Source organism: Erpetoichthys calabaricus, chromosome 8 (assembly GCF_900747795.2).
Source record: "Erpetoichthys calabaricus chromosome 8, fErpCal1.3, whole genome shotgun sequence".
NCBI classification, from domain to species: domain Eukaryota; kingdom Metazoa; phylum Chordata; class Cladistia; order Polypteriformes; family Polypteridae; genus Erpetoichthys; species Erpetoichthys calabaricus.
In genome coordinates, this window is record NC_041401.2 from 160512139 (window position 1) to 160530360 (window position 18222).

Below are 18222 nucleotides of genomic sequence, written 5' to 3' on the forward strand. Positions count from 1 at the left end.
ACATCACAATAACTTCACTAAATCACAAAGGCAAGCCTTTACACTCAAGATGATATCCAAAAGTGAGTCTGACTTTAATTTCCATTTTTTCACAACACTGTCTTCAAAACTTGAAAAAAATTGTGGTCGCTGATAAGATCAAAAAAATTTGGGAACCCAACCCCATGAAGTGTGAAGTAGTGATGGATAAATATTTCTACTGTATAAAAATTTCTGCAGTAGGAATATTTCAAAAGAACAAAATTAGCACTTTAGAAGAATCTGTCCAGTATGACTAAAATAACCGCACGCCTGTTGGAACGATGAAGGTCTCTAATAAAACTGACCACAACATCTTCTCAAGGACATGATGGAGGGGTAATAGGCTGCAGCAACCCTGATCTTGCACTTAATAGTGACTTATAGTAAACTATTATAAATAACAGATGCCTTGACAAAATCTGAAACATCCTTAGCCAAAATAATATCAATGCAAAAACAATAATAAATTCCTGGATAACCCAGAAAAGGTGAAGAGTGGCACCTTTCCAAAACACAACTTGGAAATTCTTTTGAGCTGCAAACATTTTTTTTTTTAAAAAAAAACACAAAGGTGCAGTCTATTAGTATCTGGAAAATGTTGTGATAACATAGTATCTATGCCAATATCTGATACGTCAACTTCAACTTGAAAAGGCAAGTTATTATCCAGGTGCCACAAAATAGGAGCATTTCTAAATCTGGCTTTAAGTGTATCAAAAACGCCTGTGGGGGCTCATGCGCCCAGAAACATTTTTGACCAGTCTTCTTCGTTAAAGACATAACGGAGGAAATCAAAAAACTAAATGATTTTATACTGTAAATCACCAATATAAACTGGCAAACTCCATAAAACATTGAACTAGCTTAAAACTTTCCAGAACTTTCCAATTAAGTATAGTAGAGACCTTTTCAGGGTTTATGTGTATACCAGGAAGCTCATTAGGAGGAATATATCTAAATGAAGTTTTCACAGTGGTTTGATAAAAAAATTATATATTTGTGCAAAGTTGGGGGGGACAGAAAATTATGTTTAAGCATTTGTGCTCTCACACTGTATGGAGCCCCTTTCCTGCCTAACCTAGGCACTCAGCTACTCAATTTTCATTGCTCTAACTTGTGTATATGTATTGATGCAAAAAAGGTTACAAATCCACTTATTGACAAGTCTCCTCTTCCAGTCTAAGTGCACCTTCCTCACTCAACCTGTTCCTTTCACAATTCCTGTGAACACCTGTTTGGTAGATAGTTTTCATATTTTAAACCCGTCTGCTACAGAATACTCATTCTTCTTTCCATGCCATAAATCCCAGTCACAAATTATTAACTTCTCAAGCTTTGGTCCCACTTATCCTATACTCTTGTCCTCTGGCCTTCCCTACATCTGAAATAAGAGACTTCTTCTTAAATGCTACCTTTATAATTTGAAACTAAATGCAAAAATAGAGATTCAATGCATTGTTCTTAAATAATAAATAATTCTGTGATTAATTATTTGCTAAATTAAATTAATTTCTGGAGATAAAAACAGGCTCAGTGAAGAATCTGGGAATCTTCAAGGAGGCTTTTATGGGTTGCATCACTTTCTCATTAAATCTTAACCAGTGCTAAAATAAAAAGATAGCCAAACTCAAATCTTGGGTTTCTGCTTTGAATAGATCACATCTTCACATCCATCCATATTACTAACCGAGAATAAACCGGATATGGACGCAGGTACATGGCATGCCCATGGACGCAGGAGACATAGTGCGCAGGCGCCAACAGCGAGCGAAGTCTGATCCACCGAGAACGAAGGAGTCACAGCTCAATAATGAAGGAGCTCAACTAACGTAAATAAGAAATGAGGCAACGCGCCCATAGGTAACCACACAGCCACACAATAAAGAGGATTCAGCCCACTGCCCCAGAGTGAAACAGGAAATACTACGGAGTCCACAAAGGTCCACAACACACAGCATAATCAAACCCGAGATAGTACGGAAAGCGCAGGCGCCTACAACGCATTTCTGAACCATAGCTCACCACCGCAAGCGAATTCTGATACACCACCAAAACCGAAAGAGCTCAACTAATGGAAATAAGAAATAAAGCAACGAGCACAGACAATATGGAACCCTAACCGTCCAGACTACACAGCATAGTCAAACCCGACATAGTACGGAAGGTGCGGGCGTCTACAACGCGCGTCTAACACACCGCAGGCAGACCCCCGAGATGGTACAGAAGCCCCAGAGATACGGACTCCACAGCATATGTGAATCACATTACAGTAATACAATAATATGAGTACTCACAGACAAAACAAACACAACAGGCTTCGGCATCCCGCCCCACAATCAAACCGGAGAGAGTACGGTGTCCCCAAACGTCCACAAAACACAGCATAGTTAAACCCGAGATAGTACGGAGGGAGCATGCGCCTACAACGACTACCACATGAAACGCACACACGGCACCGGAGGTATAATATTAGCTCAACTAACGTAAATAAGCGCCTACAACACATCACGGCTCAAAAACAAAGGAGCTCAACTAACGTAAATAAGAAATGAGGCAACGCGCCCATAGGTAACGACACAGCCACACAAAAAAGAGGATTCAGCCCCCCGCTCCAGAGTGAAACGGGAAAAAGTACGGAGTCCACAAAGGTCCACCATACACAGCATAATAGTACGGAAGGCGCGAGTTAGTACGAAAGCCGAAGGCATTGAACGTACGTCATCCTCACACGTCCAAACTATACAGCATAAGTGAATCACATTACAGTGATGCATTATTAACAGTACAACCACAGAAAATTAATATACCAATTGGTTGCTGCAACTAGGAGATGGAAACCTAACCAATATGTATGGACTTCACCCGGATATTATTCAGATCCCTCAAACCTTTGTCTGCGAGGATATAGTGACAGAAGTGTTTCGGGCAGCAATCTCATTAGACCAGATACCACTATTAATGCACCGGGCTATATTATGTCCAAAGAATATTGACGTTGATCACATAAATAACCAAGTCATTGCATTACTTCCTGGAGAATGCCGCCTCTTTCTAAGTACAGACAGTATTGATTCTGAAGACGAGAATGAGCATCTTAATTTCCCCTTAGAATATTTAAACACTATTAACCCAGCCGGATTACCACAACACAATCTTAACCTTAAAATCGGGACAATAGTCATGCTATTTTACTTCCTATGTGCGTCATCTACACCTTTACACTCCAATCTATCTCATACATACATCAATGTATTTCAGGATACCCAACGCCAGGGGTTGGCGAGCGAAGCGAGCAGGGGGCGGAGCCCTCTAGTACTAGATAAAAAACCATGAGACTGATATATCAATCATTTTAAATGAACTAACTGCACTCCTCTTGCATCAGGCAGAATTTCAGATACATCTTACCAGGGCTCATTATTATATCTCACCCTAATAAGCTTCTGGCCCTCCACCCGTGTCATATGAGTCATTTCCTATGATCTGTTCTATAAGGATGAGGTGTGGTCACTAATCACTAATAACTCATTAATAGTTCCTTAGTTAAAGCCCCAATACATTTTCTGAGGCTCCTATGTCTCATAGTTCAGTTTACTGACCTTTCTTAAGATTCATTGAATTAGTCCTGACTTTCAGAGTGGAGTGCATTAACTTTGGAAGCCCCTGTCACTCAGAATGTGCTAAATGAAGCTCTGGGCTCTATGAATAAAATAAAAGCCCCAAGTGTTGATGATATTCTATCTGAATTAAGTTCTGTCTTCAGCCTTTTGGAGACAGTTTTCTATTTTCCAGCAATTTCCCCACAGTGTTTATATCCTAGACTCAAGACAATGTTCATCGCTCTCCTAATAAAACAAGGACAAGACAGTACTACAGTGCATCCGTAAAGTATTCACAGCGCATCACTTTTTCCACATTTTGTTATGTTACAGCCTTATTCCAAAATGGATTAAATTCATTTTTTTCCTCAGAATTCTACACACAACACCCAATAATGACAATGTGAAAAAAGTTTACTTGAGGTTTTTGCAAATTTATTAAAAATAAAAAAACGGAGAAATCATATGTACATAAGTACTCACAGCCTTTGCTCAATACTGTGTCGATGCACCTTTGGCAGCAATTACAGCCTCAAGTCTTTTTGAATATGATGCCACAAGCTTGGCACACCTATCCTTGGCCAGTTTCGCCCATTCCTCTTTGCAGCACCTCTCAAGCTCCATCAGGTTGGATGGGAAGTGTCGGTGCACAGCCATTTTAAGATCTCTCCAGAGATGTTCAATGGGATTCAAGTCTGGGCTCTGGCTGGGCCACTCAAGGACATTCACAGAGTTGTCCTGAAGCCACTCCTTTGATATCTTGGCTGTGTGCTTAGGGTCATTGGTCCTGCTGAAAGATGAACCGTCGCCCCAGTCTGAGGTCAAGAGCGCTCTAGAGCAGGTTTTCATCCAGGATGTCTCTGTACATTGCTGCAGTCATCTTTCCCTTTATCCTGACTAGTCTCCCAGTCCCTGCCGTTGAAAAACATCCCCATAGCATGATGCTGCCACCACCATGCTTCACTATAGGGATGGTATTGGACTGGTGATGAGTGGTGCCTGGTTTCCTCCAAATGTGACGCCTGGCATTCACACCAAAGAGTTCAATCTTTGTCTCATCAGACCAGAGCATTTTCTTTCTCATGGTCTGAGAGTCCTTCAGGTGCCTTTTGGCAAACTCCAGGCGGGCTGCCATGTGCCTTTTACTAAGGAGTGGCTTCCATCTGGCCACTCTACCATACAGGCCTGATTGGTGGATTGCTGCAGAGATGGTTGTCCTTCTGGAAGGTTCTCCTCTCTCCACAGAGGACCTCTGGAGCTCTGACAGAGTGACCATCGGGTTCTTGGTCACCTCCCAGGCTAAGGCCCTTCTCCCCCGATCGCTCAGTTTAGATGGCCGGCCAGCTCTAGGAAGAGTCCTGGTGGTTTTGAACTTCTTCCACTTACGGATGATGGAGGCCACTGTACTCATTGGGACCTTCAAAGCAGCAGAACGTTTTCTGTAACCTTCCCCAGATTTGTGCAATCCTGTCTCGGAGGTCTACAGACAATTCCTTTGACTTCATGCTTGGTTTGTGCTCTGACATGAACTGACAACTGTGGGACCTTATATAGACAGGTGTGTGCCTTTCCAAATCATGTCCAATAAACTGAGTTTACCACAGGTGGACTCCAATTAAGCTGCAGAAACATCTCAAGGATGATCAGGGGAAACAGGATGCACCTGAGCTCAATTTTGAGCTTCATGGCAAAGGCTGTGAATACTTATGTACATGTGCTTTCTCAATTTTTTTATTTTTAATAAATTTGCAAAAACCTCAAGTAAACTTTTTTCACGTTGTCATTATGTGTGTAGAATTCTGAGGAAAAAAATGAATTTAATCCATTTTGGAATAAGGCTGTAACTTAACAAAATGTGGAAAAAGTGATGCGCTGTGAATAATTTCTGGATGCACTGTAATTGTCATAATTTCAACTATTATCTGTTATGAATTTAGATGTCTACCTTTTTTCTAAAGTCACAACATACAGAATTCAAACTGTTAACCATAAACTTATTTACCCTGATCAAACTCATTTTATCCACTCCCACTTTGCACAGATAATCCTCTCCTCTTGCAACTGATATAGCGCCCTCTTTTTTTTCCCCTGCATCAATACTCTGCCTTAATACTGAATAGGTATTCAATCAATTAAACTAGGTGTTTCTCTGGAAGGTCATGGACAAGACAGGATTAGTGCTGATTTTGTGGTCACGATTGAAACTTTATACTTTACTCCCCCAATTGTGCTGCCCACAAATTCAGAAGTATATTCCCTTTTCTTATTAAGAATGGACCCATGCAGAGCTGTCATCTCTTCACTCATCTTATCTAATTTATCCCTAAAACCACTGACCAAAGCCATCCTACATTGAAATTACTTCTTCCTATTTTTCTTTATACTAATGACATACTCCTATATCGAAGGAATGATCTTAAGGACCTCTTGCATGTTTCAGCCCTTTTCAAATTCTTTAAACTTATACAGTATTTGGGAATTGAATTAATTGGATTAAATCCTGCCTCCTTCCACTTAACACTTATGCAATTCTGTTACTTTTCCTGCATCTATCCCCATTACTGACCAGTTTAAGTATTTGGGCATTCAACTGTACATGAAATTTTTAACTCAAATGTTCATTTTGTCATTGCAGACATCAAATCTTTAATCTAGTCATGGTCAAATATCCCAATGTCTTTTGAGTACCAACTGACCACTGTAAAGATGAATATAGTTCCCACACCTACCCTCTTAACCTCCATGATTACTCTTCCACTTATGCTGAGATAGTCGTCCTTCGAACAGGTTCTCCTATCTCAGAAGAGGACTTATGAAGCTCTGTTAGAGTGACCATTCAGCTTTTGGTCATCTCCCTGAACAAGGCCCTTCTTGACTTGTTACTCAGTTTGGCTGGATAACCAACTTAGGAAGAGTCTGGGTGGTTCTAAACTTCTTCCATTTCACAATTATTTAGAAATGTTATTACACTCTTGCCCTGATCTATGCCTCACCACATTTTTAGAAGAGGTCTACAAAAAGTTCCTTCGGCTTCATGGCTTGGTTTTTGTCCTGACATGAAAACTGTGGGACATTTGATACATGGGTGCTTGCCTTTCTCAACTATGTCCAGTCAAATCAATTTGCCACAGATGGACCCACATCAAGTTCCAAACACATCCCAAGCATAAGTAAAACAAACTGAATGCATCTGACCTCAATCTGGAGATCCATTGGTAAAGGTATTTGAATACATAAATTTCTGTTTTTGATTTTTAATAAATTTGCAAACCTTTCTGAAAACATGTTTTAACTTTGTAATTTAGGTTACTGAATAAAGAACAATGGGGAAATGGTAAATTTATTCATTTAAAATCAAACGTACAATACAACAAAGTGTGCAGAAAGTGAAGGGGTCTGTAATTCTCTCTGAATCTACTGTGTATGTGCCAATTTCAATCTTAGCACCATCAAACTCTGCCTAAGAACAATTATAAAATGCTTTTCAAACGTGGCAAGAAAGATAGGCAGCATTTCCAAATGGCATTTGCAATTGCCCGTCTTTAGTTATCATGCAATACTATTAAGGGGTCACCCAAGGTTTCTGTCCGCCTTGATGCAGTATCATATCATTGTACTGGATGATGTCTTTGGTGATTTTGACATTGATTCATTCCAAAATGTTCAATTTCACCCTGTCATTGCTTCATTCACCTTTTTCTACTATCTGCACTTAACATCTCCTTTACCCAACTATCCTCTCTTCTCTCTTCCTTGCTTATTTTCTCCTCTAACAAATCCTGTCCTAGTTCTTAAGTCAGTTTAAGTCTTCCTATAAACCTCTACCTCTCACCTCTCACTGTTAATCAGTTTGGGACTGCTTTATGTCACTATGTGTTTTATCAAATCTGACTTTTTATTTATAAATTATCTAACTAGTAATTTGTAAAGTGACAATTGCATTTTACCTGTGAACTTGTTACAGCGCTATGAGCCTGCACTAAGTGAAGAGCACTATACAACAATAAACTAAATTGATATGAACTGAATCTCTCAGTGGTCTCAAGATTTCTCATTATCATTACTGAGATACCATTTTTAATAATATAAAATTTTCATCATGAAACTCCAATCATGGGTATACTCAATTTGAATTTGTTCATGAGTTTTATTTTACCCCTTGTAAGCCATATGTCCAGATCCGGTCCAAAACTTCAGGCCAAATGACGCCCAGGAATATTTATGTATTAGATTTGGCCTTCTGTCCTGGCCTTCTGGTTTCGAATGTTTTACTCAATCTCATGCATGCCATCAGTACCTATTCCCCCTTGCAACATACCTTTACAGTCCTAGACCTCTCAGGTTTTGCCATCTCTATGCCCCAGTGTAAACTCTTGTTTGTGCACAATAGCTGCTAACCTCTCCTTGGAAAAGCCCCAGACATGATTACACCAAGGAACTCTCTGTCAACATTTTAAATTTGATTCTTCTGGAGCTGCCTGTGTAACGAATAAATGGAGCGTCAAGCGACTCCATTCTCGACTGGGAGTGTGCTACTTCAAAATATAAATCTTTCAAGAGTACATATTTGTGATGCAATTACTCCTTTGTTTGGGTGCAGTGGTGTGATGCAGTTGGTGGTTTGGCATAGAACATGGAATTAGGTGGTGGGAGAGGGAGCTTACTGAGTTTGTTTCACATATTTATTGTTTCTTGTTCTGTAATGTTAATTTCCTTTTGATTTTATTCATATGAAATGAATCACAAAAAAGTTCCACTCATTAAGTATCAGAAAATAACACTGGCTAATTTATCTGTCAGATAAACTAACCTCTCTCTACTTCCCCAATACCAAAAACGATTCACCCAGAAGCACAATACATTATCGGTTACTCTTAATTGGCTCAGAATGAGGCAGGATGGATGTTTAATATGTGTGCCACACGACCTAATGTTATTACCTCTGCAGTTTAGTTTTGCTTTCCTGCTCCTGATGCTGATAGTATAGAATGTTATCCAGTTATAGAATAAACACACATGAAAAAAAAAAATAATAATAATCTTTTGAGCCTAAGACCTTTGACCCTTCTCTAGTTTTCTGACACTGGCTAGCACATTCAGCTCTAAAATGCCCTAGTAATCCTCTGATTTCATGATTCTCTTAACACATTCAATATCTGAATGTGAATTTCCCCTTGGGATTAATAAAGTATCTATCTATCTATCTATCTATCTATCTATCCATCTATCCATCTATCCATCTATCTATCTATCTATCTATCTATCTATCTATCTATCTACAGCACCAAAGGCAGCAAAAGCAGCCTCAAAAGCTTATGAAACCTCCATAATATTTAACTGTAGGTAGGGTGTGTTTTCATTTATCTGCTTAATTCCAGAATGCCTGAAGCCTACGAAAAAAGTTGTAATCTCCTTAGCACCTCCACATCAGCATCTTTGTCTTGCAAATGTTTTGATCGGCACTGGCAGAAGGCAGCCGGCTCACTCATCCTGCCACCGAGGCAGCTGAAGGTTATCTGGTAGTGAGATGTTTTGTAATTGTATAGGGTAAATAACATATCTTTATTTGGGATATACAGTAATCCCTCGCTATATCGCGCTTAGCCTTTCGCGGCTTCACTCCATCGCGGATTTTATATGTAAGCATATTTAAATATATATCGCGGATTTTTTGCTGGTTCGCGGATTTCTGAGGACAATGGGTCTTTTAATTTCTGGTACATGCTTCCTCAGTTGGTTTGCCCAGTTGATTTCATACAAGGGACGCTATTGGTGGATGGCTGAGAAGCTACCCAACTTACTTTTCTCTGTCTCTCTTGCGCTGACTCTCTCTGATCCTGACGTAGGGGGTGTGAGCAGGGGGGCTGTTCACACACCTAGACTATACGGACACTCATCTAAAAATGCTGAAAGATTATCTTCACGTTGCTACCTTCTGTGTGCAGCTGCTTCATGAAGCGACATGCTGAAAGGTGCTTCGCATACTTAAAAGCTCAAAGGGCACGTACTGATTTTTCTCTGTCTCTCTCTCTCTCTCTCTCTCTCCCTGCTCCTGACAGAGGGGGTGTGAGCTGCCGCCTTCAACAGCTTTGTGCCGCGGTGCTTCGCATACTTAAAAGCCAAACAGCCCTATTGATTTGTTTGCTTCACTCCTTTGAAGAGGAAGATATGTTTGCATTCTTTTAATTGTGAGACGGAACTGTCATCTCTGTCTTGTCATGGAGCACAGTTTAAAATTTTGAAAAAGAGACAAATGTTTGTTTGCAGTGTTTGAATAACGTTCCTGTCTCTCTACAACCTCCTGTGTTTCTGCACAAATCTGTGACCCAAGCATGACAATATAAAAATAACCATATAAAAATATGGTTTCTACTTCGCGGATTTTCTTATTTCGCGGGTGGCTCTGGAACGCAACCCCTGCGATGGAGGAGGGATTACTATATACATTTCATGTGTGTGTGCCTTTTTATGTTTGTATTTCAATAGTGGGATACCCCTTGGGTTTCATCAAAAGAGCCCTCCTCCAGTTTTTCTGATGATTTCAGATAGCTCCTTCTTCTTTGGCATTGTCAATGAGGAATAAATGTGACCCTTTAAAAGCATTAAAGATACTCAAGTCACCGGTTAATTTATGTCATGTGTAACAGATCGAGGCTTTGTCCACCTCTTGAACCCTCAAGTACCACTCTAAACACCAGGTAAAAGTATAACAACTATTTATTTTTCTATTATACTGTGCACAAAGCACCCTCCACTCCACACTCATTAACTACAATTCTCTCAATACAAATAACCAATCCTCCTCGCCCTGACACTTCGCCCTCCTACCTCCCAGCTCAGCTCAGTGTCTGGGCTTTCCCACAGTCCTTTTATATCCCCTGACCGGAGGTGGTTCCTGGCCAAACCCACAAGTCCTTATTCCCTCCGGATCAGGGTAAACAGTCCTTTCTTCAGCCCGGGAGCACGTCGTTCCTTCCTGTCACGTGATGATGACGCACTCCCAGGTTATAGGGCACATAAGAGCCCACTAGCCCCCCTACAGCGACTCCCGGTGGTCCCTAAGGTATCCAGCAGGGCTGTGTATACAAACTACAAAGTCCATGAGGCCCTGCCGGAACTCGTGGCATGATCATGCTGTCGGGAGAGCTCCTCCTGGCAGCCTGGGGGTGAGGGCCGGAGTAAAATGCCGGTAATCCACCACACATGTAAGTACTGACAATTTATTGCAGGAGAGTCTAATTTCACTGCAATGAGAATCTACTTCCTTTAATCAAATTAATCTGAATTATTCAAAAGGGTTCCAATAATTGTGTATGGCAACTTTTTAGTTTTTATACAACTTCCACACATTTCACATTTCTTCACAGATAACAAAATGAAAAATAATATAACAAACATTACACATACATAATTAGGCAGGATTAAATAAAAGAAAATAACATACAATATAAAATGATGCAAATAAAATCCAAGTAGAAGAAATTCAAACATTAATAGTTGTTAAAAGCATAAAAGCTATATTGAACAAGCATTTTTTAAGTAAAGTCTTAAAAGACATCAAGAGCTGGTTTGTTTCCAATGGCTACTGGGCATTCTATAGTAAGGAAGCATTACAGGAAAAAGTCTAAGTTTACAGCATTGCTGGTGCAGGGTGAAAGAGCCAACAGAACGGGTAGAGTACAAAGGAACATCTAGACCGACAAGATCACAGATGTAACAAGGGTCTGTGCCATGGACTGCTTTGCAGGTGAGCATAAATGTTTTAAATTTATTCTGTGCATAGATAGGGAGCTAATGTAGTTGTGAGAGTACAGGGGTGACTTGATGATGTAAAGATGTTCGAATAAGAACCTGGGCAGCACAATTCTGCACACACTGTTGGATCCTATGTAGCTCTTTATCAAACAAATAAGTGTATACTGACCAATGATATTTCAATGCCAACTTCTTCATGAGATATTGTACATGATATACCTAAAATGCAAGTGTGCCAAGAATACAAATGTATAATTTATTTTTCCTGAAACATAATTATTCAGATTTTTCACCACTAGATACTGAATTCTACTATTAAATAAATAAAAAACACTGAAACTACTTGATAAATTCTGTATGAAACATGCAAAATGCAATGTCTAAGGCTTTTCATCTAAATTGTTACTGAAAATTAACACATTTACAACACATGATACTAATTATAATATAATAGCTGTGTAAATCCGTGCTTTAATAATAAGCCAAGGGTCCTAGAAACTATTGAAATTGTCAGAAAAAAAAATAAAACATAGAGATGTCAGATAATTGAAAGGAACTACTCTGGGCATCTCTCTCCTAGGAGGTTTTGTTTTGCCAACATACTCGCATCACTTGTGCATTAGGGGCTAAGCAAGTGTCTCTTTCTTCTGAGGTTTCGTTTTGCTAATGTGCTGGCCTTGCTTGTGTATTAGAGGCTAAGCGAGTTTCTGTTTCCTCAGAGGTGGATCCCTTACCCCGACTCCACCTCTCATTTCCAGGCTGGACAGACAGACAAACACACTTCCATGCGTAGACGTTTATATACAGTTTAAGATAATGGAACTTTTAGATATTAATTACTAAACTAATTGTTTAAGGCTACAATATTCTTGGACCAGAATAGTTGGCATACAAAGTTGTCTCTGGAGTTGGTACCTGCTTGAAGTGCATAGAATGCTTGGACAATATTAGCGCTATATTACCCTGTGTCCAATCTTTCTGATATTGAACAGAACAAATGTCATGATATATGGAAAATACCTGGCTTCAAAATACTTTGAAGCAGAGGAAATACTTTGAAAATAAAATATTTAGAAATTTCAAATGCAAAGTTAAAAAGATATGCAAAAAGAATTGCAAATGTAACAAATGAAACAAAAAATGTAGATAGAAAAATAAATGAAGACATAAAAATGTGTAAATTAAAATAACTTATTTACATATTTACTGTATTAATTTATTATTTTATCTTCATGTTTCAGCATTTAATTATTAGATATTTAGTTATTATTTTGGCATTCATAATACCTGTACTCCACATTCTAATGGCACTAGCAATATTTCTATATATCTCTAACAATAAACCACAAGATCACATATTACAATATTTATGAAAAACATATCATCAGTACGAAATTAGTCATTTTTCAAATACTTCAAACAGAATATAGATTATGGCTGTGCGATGTATCAGTTACAGCTGCAGATACTTCCCAATCACATTACAATGAGTGAGCTAATCAGACAAGAATTTCCTATATAAATAAAACTGGTCTAAAATTTGCTTCTACTTACCTATTCTACTTTGGTCCATGGCAGACTGACTGAGCTTCAGGTCTTTTGGGAGTCCACGGAAAATATGTGGCAGGATACTCTCCACAGTCTCTACTGGTGTTGTGGATTGTGTCCATCTCTACAAACAATTGCAAACAGGATCAGTAAATCTTCAGAAGCTAGCAATCTTAAATATTCATAGTTCACATAACTATTTTATATTTTCCATACCATACCATTTTCTAAGCCCACTTAATCCTGAGTTGGGTTGCAGGGGAGCTGGAGCCTAACCCATTACCCATTGGACTCTGGGGAGGAAAAATCCCTCATCCATAATCTTTACCAGTTTTTCACAATTAGAGACCATCCCAGCAGCATCAGGTGCAAGGCAGTAACAGATCATTGATAGGATGCAAGTTAAGTGCAGGGCACACTCACGGATATAACCACACTCACTTTTATTATGTCGATTTAGACCTGCCAGTTAACCTAACATAGACATCTTATGGATGTGGGATGAAATATGGAGTATGCAGAGAAAAACCCATGCAGATAAAGAAACACCATACAAACTTCACGATAACACTGACTATATCCATTACTGAAAGTCAGTCAACTAGTACTCTAAGTCAGCAGTGACACTCACTGTTACTCAATATTGGCTATGTAAAAGTTGGAGACTCCATGCTATAATCAAGCCTCATTAATAAACCATGACGGTTAACCATGCAAACTCTGGATCAGTCCCAATCCATACAACTAATTAAACACAGATAAATGTGGCCACAGACAGCTTAAGTAGGGAGCATGCCAACTATGATTTTGATATTACAGCTCTGCTAACCTGCATAAAACCTCCTCTCAGTAAACATGTTTAGATAGCACTATTATAAATGTTGCCAAATCAGAATAGCCTTGTCAGTGCTCACCGTCAGCCACTTCTTTCATTCTACAAGCATACCAGTAAAATGATTTGCTCTTTTGTACATCTAGGTAAAAAAAACAAATCTGGTCAGGCCCATCCTGCTCAAAATACTCCTCTGATTCAATCATATCCCAATATGAACTGTTAATGAAGAAGACAAACTTGCTTACAGCCTGTAGAGTATAAGAACAGTTTTAACAAGTGCAGGTCATTTGTCATATACTTTAGCTTTTCACTTCCTAAAATCTACTATTTCTAAAATTTTGTACACTTGGTATCTTGTTCTAGGCATTTACAATCCACTGTGTTAAGATATTATTTCCTTTAGTTTTGTAAAATCCTTTATCAAACATCCCTTTGTGCCCACAATTTTTGTTGACAGATGGCTTGTAAAGAAAAGAGTAAAGTTCACCTCACAATTCCACACTCCTATACCTTTTGACAACTCAATATCCAAGTGCTAAAGTTTGAACAGGTTGGTCTCCTTCAATATTTTCTTGTTAGTCACATGCTGCCATCCTACAAAAGTCTGTCAGCTTTTCTCTGGAATTCTCCCATTACTGTTATGTATTCTTTGCATGGAGGACACAAACTTAGTACATAGTATATTCCAAATAATGTCATAAATGTCAATAAATGCCATTTCAACAATACTGATAAATTAATGTCACATAATTGTAATGAAAATTATTCTTTATAATTATTACTTGCCCATTACACTAGCATCCACTCTTACTTTATTTTTGAGCCATTCTTTTCTGGATTTGCTGGAATGCTTCTGAATTACTGTCTTTTATCAATGTCAACTTACAGTTCAGCTTCACTTAATAAGAGCCAAAATAGTAAGTATTTATATGTGTTAACAGCATATATAAAATACTAGCAGACATAAAATACATGTTGTAACAGCACTTAACAATATCATATAGTTGAAAACTGAGCCTAAAAAGTCTTCTGAGGGTTAAAATAGCTTTCACAGACAGAAGATTCCAACTGAAGTAATAAACATTTCATTGATTGATGTTCTATTGTTGGTTATTTGTCCAAGAGGGTCTACTATTATAAATAGTTTAAATTTCTTAAACATTAAAATCTTTCAAACTAGCCCCAATGGGAGTTTGAAATCTATGTTGAAGTCTCAAGCAAAAATTGTTGGCTGCGGCCAAACTTGAAGGATAATATATTTTTTTGATACTCTGACAATAATTTATTCTGTCAAAGAAATACTGAATCATTATGATCCGCAGATAATGTAACCATGAGATTGGTTTTAGTGTAATGGAAATCCTGAATACATGTTTATTGCATGTATGCATAACATGTCATTTAGCCATGACTAGGGAGCATACGTCTTGTCATTCATTTTACATAAGTTAATTTGTTTGCATTTTTTGTTTTTTTTTTACTTACTTGGTCACAGCATCACACAGCTTACCCGCTATGATTTCAAGGTACAGGAGGAGTGAATAGCTGTGAAAAAGGTAAGTGCAGCCACAGAAACTGATTCTACAGGCCACATTATCAAGCAGAAGCCATTGTAGCATGCATGGCTCATAAGAAGCTTCAATGTTTGCTGCCAGGAGCAGTTGTCAAACAAGTAAAAGATGAAAATACACAACATACAGAAGTTGAAGCAACCCTTCTCAAGGGAAATTAGAAATGATAAACAAATCCATATTTGAAGTTGCATGATATTTCTTTGTCTTTTTAAGACAGACAAGTCGGAAAATGTGTCAATGCTTTTCAAAAGGAAATTGAAAAATTTTTAAAAATTTCTAAATTTTGTACAGTGTGTTATAATTGACAAACACATATATATCCATCCATCCATCCATTTTCCAACCCGTTGAATCCGAACACAGGGTCACGGGGGTCTGCTGGAGCCAATCCCAGCCAACACAGGGCACAAGGCAGGAACCAATCCCGGGCAGGGTGCCAACCCACCGCAGACACACACACATATATATATATATATATATATATATATATATATATATACATATATATATATATATATATATATATATATATATATATATATATATATATATATATATATACATATATATATATATATATATATATATATATATATATATATATATATATATATATATATATATATATATATATATATATATACACACACACACACACACACACACACATATATAAAAATATTTATTTTTTTTGGTCTTAATCAAGAGCTTATGATGTGACATGTGCAACATAATCCATAGAATTGGGGGGGTAGGACTGCCTCGCTCGTGTATTTGGGCTGTGTGTCTTTCTTACAGCAAGTGGTAATGCGGTCAACGTATCCTAGCTGACAGGAAAAGCAACATTGTGCTGACCAAACCACCTCTGCTCACAGTGAAGCACATAGCATGCATAAAAGAAAGTCAAACACACCCAAAAAATTGAAGGTGTGGATTTCTGTTGCCATATTATTTGGATTCCACTTCTTTGCATGGAGAGCAACGGTGTAGGCACGTGACATGGCTGTCAAGAAAACAACAGATGTGTAAGCATGCTGCATGTCCATCAGGAATTAAGCCACTGCAATATCAGCAGGCTGTGATGTACATAGCAGCAACCTTGGATGAATGACTGGAGTGTCATGTTTTGTAACATGCACTTCTTCAAGGATGACTAGACTCAATGAAAATTTAACTTTCCAACAAATTGGGACCTGAGTAATTTCATGCGGACATACAGATGGACAGACAAACATGTAGACTATAATTAGTGCTTTTTGCATTATACAGTATATAACCATTCCTAAAATAGCAGCTTTAAACCATAATACTTTCATCACTAACCTTTATGGATGATATGAGGTTCTTTAGGTCAAAGGCATTTATTTTTGTTGTTGTTTTCACCAAACACAGCATATATTTCATTGTGGCCAAATAGCTTTACCTTTGTCTCATCTGTCCAGATCTCATTCTTCCTTTCTTGATCGATGTATTGTCTGATAAGCATCAGTAATGATTTAAAAGTCTTTTCCAAACACACAAGCATCAACAAGCTTTCTCCTGAGGGCCTCAGAGACTTCTTTTGAACTTACTGAATCTTTTGGTACTGATATTTTCTTGGAATCCTCACAGACAAAATACACATAAGAACATAAATTAAGTGTACCTGCAATCTATTTTCTGTATATGCTATTTTCTCTTTTCTAATCATAAAAGTATTTCGACTGTTTTTCTAACTAGAAATATATGACACTGATTCTGCATTAGTCGCAGTATTTTTTACAAGTTACCCTATGGCATTTCTATGTTACTTTTAAGTATACTCAGCCCTTATATCATTTATCTTATATGCATTATGAGTAAAGGCGCCCTCTCCTTGCAGAACTAAAATAAGTTTTTTGGTTTAGTGTCTGTGCATTATTAAAAGTTAGGCCAGGACAGTCAGTTTCCAAATTATGCTGTCTCTTTGTATATTCATGAGTTTATGTTTACATAACAGCAAATTAAAAGAAACTCTGTCCCTGTGTGAATATGTATTTTTTCACACTGCAGCTAATTTTCTCACAACATGCCACCCTATTAACACATGCTAATTAATAGTAAAAGTAACTGATGCAATTCATTTTCAAATAGGACATTTGGGTGCAATGTATTTTTTAAACAGGCCATCTGGAGAATATTTCTTACCTTCATACCTGTCTCATTTATTCCTGTGTCATACAGCCAGTATGCATGTATCCTAATACCATTTTTTAGCTTGCGTTTAATGTAAAACTGTTACCACTTAAACTGAACAGACACTTTGAATCAAAAAAAATTAAAAAGTTCCTTCAGTGCTATACCACTAAGTGAAAAAAAGCATTTTACGCTAGGGAAACAGTACAGAAGCTGTGTTCAAATACACAAGTAAGGGAACACAGAGGTACAAGCACTGGCTGTATTAAAGTTGTCTGGACATACACAGTATGCATGAACGTATGACCGGCCAAGAACCTAAGTACAATCTTTTTGTTTTTATTAAAATGCAACTTAATATTATTATCAGACTCGCACCAGGTTGCTCTTCCATACTAGAAACATGTACTGTGTCTCTGTTGAATTGGATAATACTTTTGGCAGTCTGGACTGGGCCAGGTTTTTACAAAGGTGCACATGCAAAACCAACAATCTTTCTAAATAACCAGGTAACAACTGACACACATACATAATTCAGAGAGCATATTTATTGAAAGATCTGTTACATACAGGTGTTGAGAATAAGCAGTTGACTGCACTACTTACAACAAGAGTCAGATTTCTAATACTAGCAAAAGGCCTATTAGCACTTCAACAAAAATATAACCATATGTCTAAGAAAGTATTGTTGAGTTCTTTAAAGATTTGTCAGGAAATGTGAGCTTAAAAGAGTTTG

At 37.9% G+C, this 18222-nt stretch overlaps 1 protein-coding gene across 1 annotated transcript in view; it reads right to left on the bottom strand.

The window, feature by feature from the left end:
• The window catches only part of prdm2b (PR domain containing 2, with ZNF domain b), a 203694-nt gene that overhangs the window by 182167 nt on the left and 3305 nt on the right, over nt 1-18222 (bottom strand). Inside the window, exon 3 of the mRNA XM_028807676.2 lies at nt 12930-13047. Coding sequence (XP_028663509.2) covers nt 12930-13047 — 118 coding nt within the window. The remainder of the gene's footprint in view (nt 1-12929; nt 13048-18222) is intronic.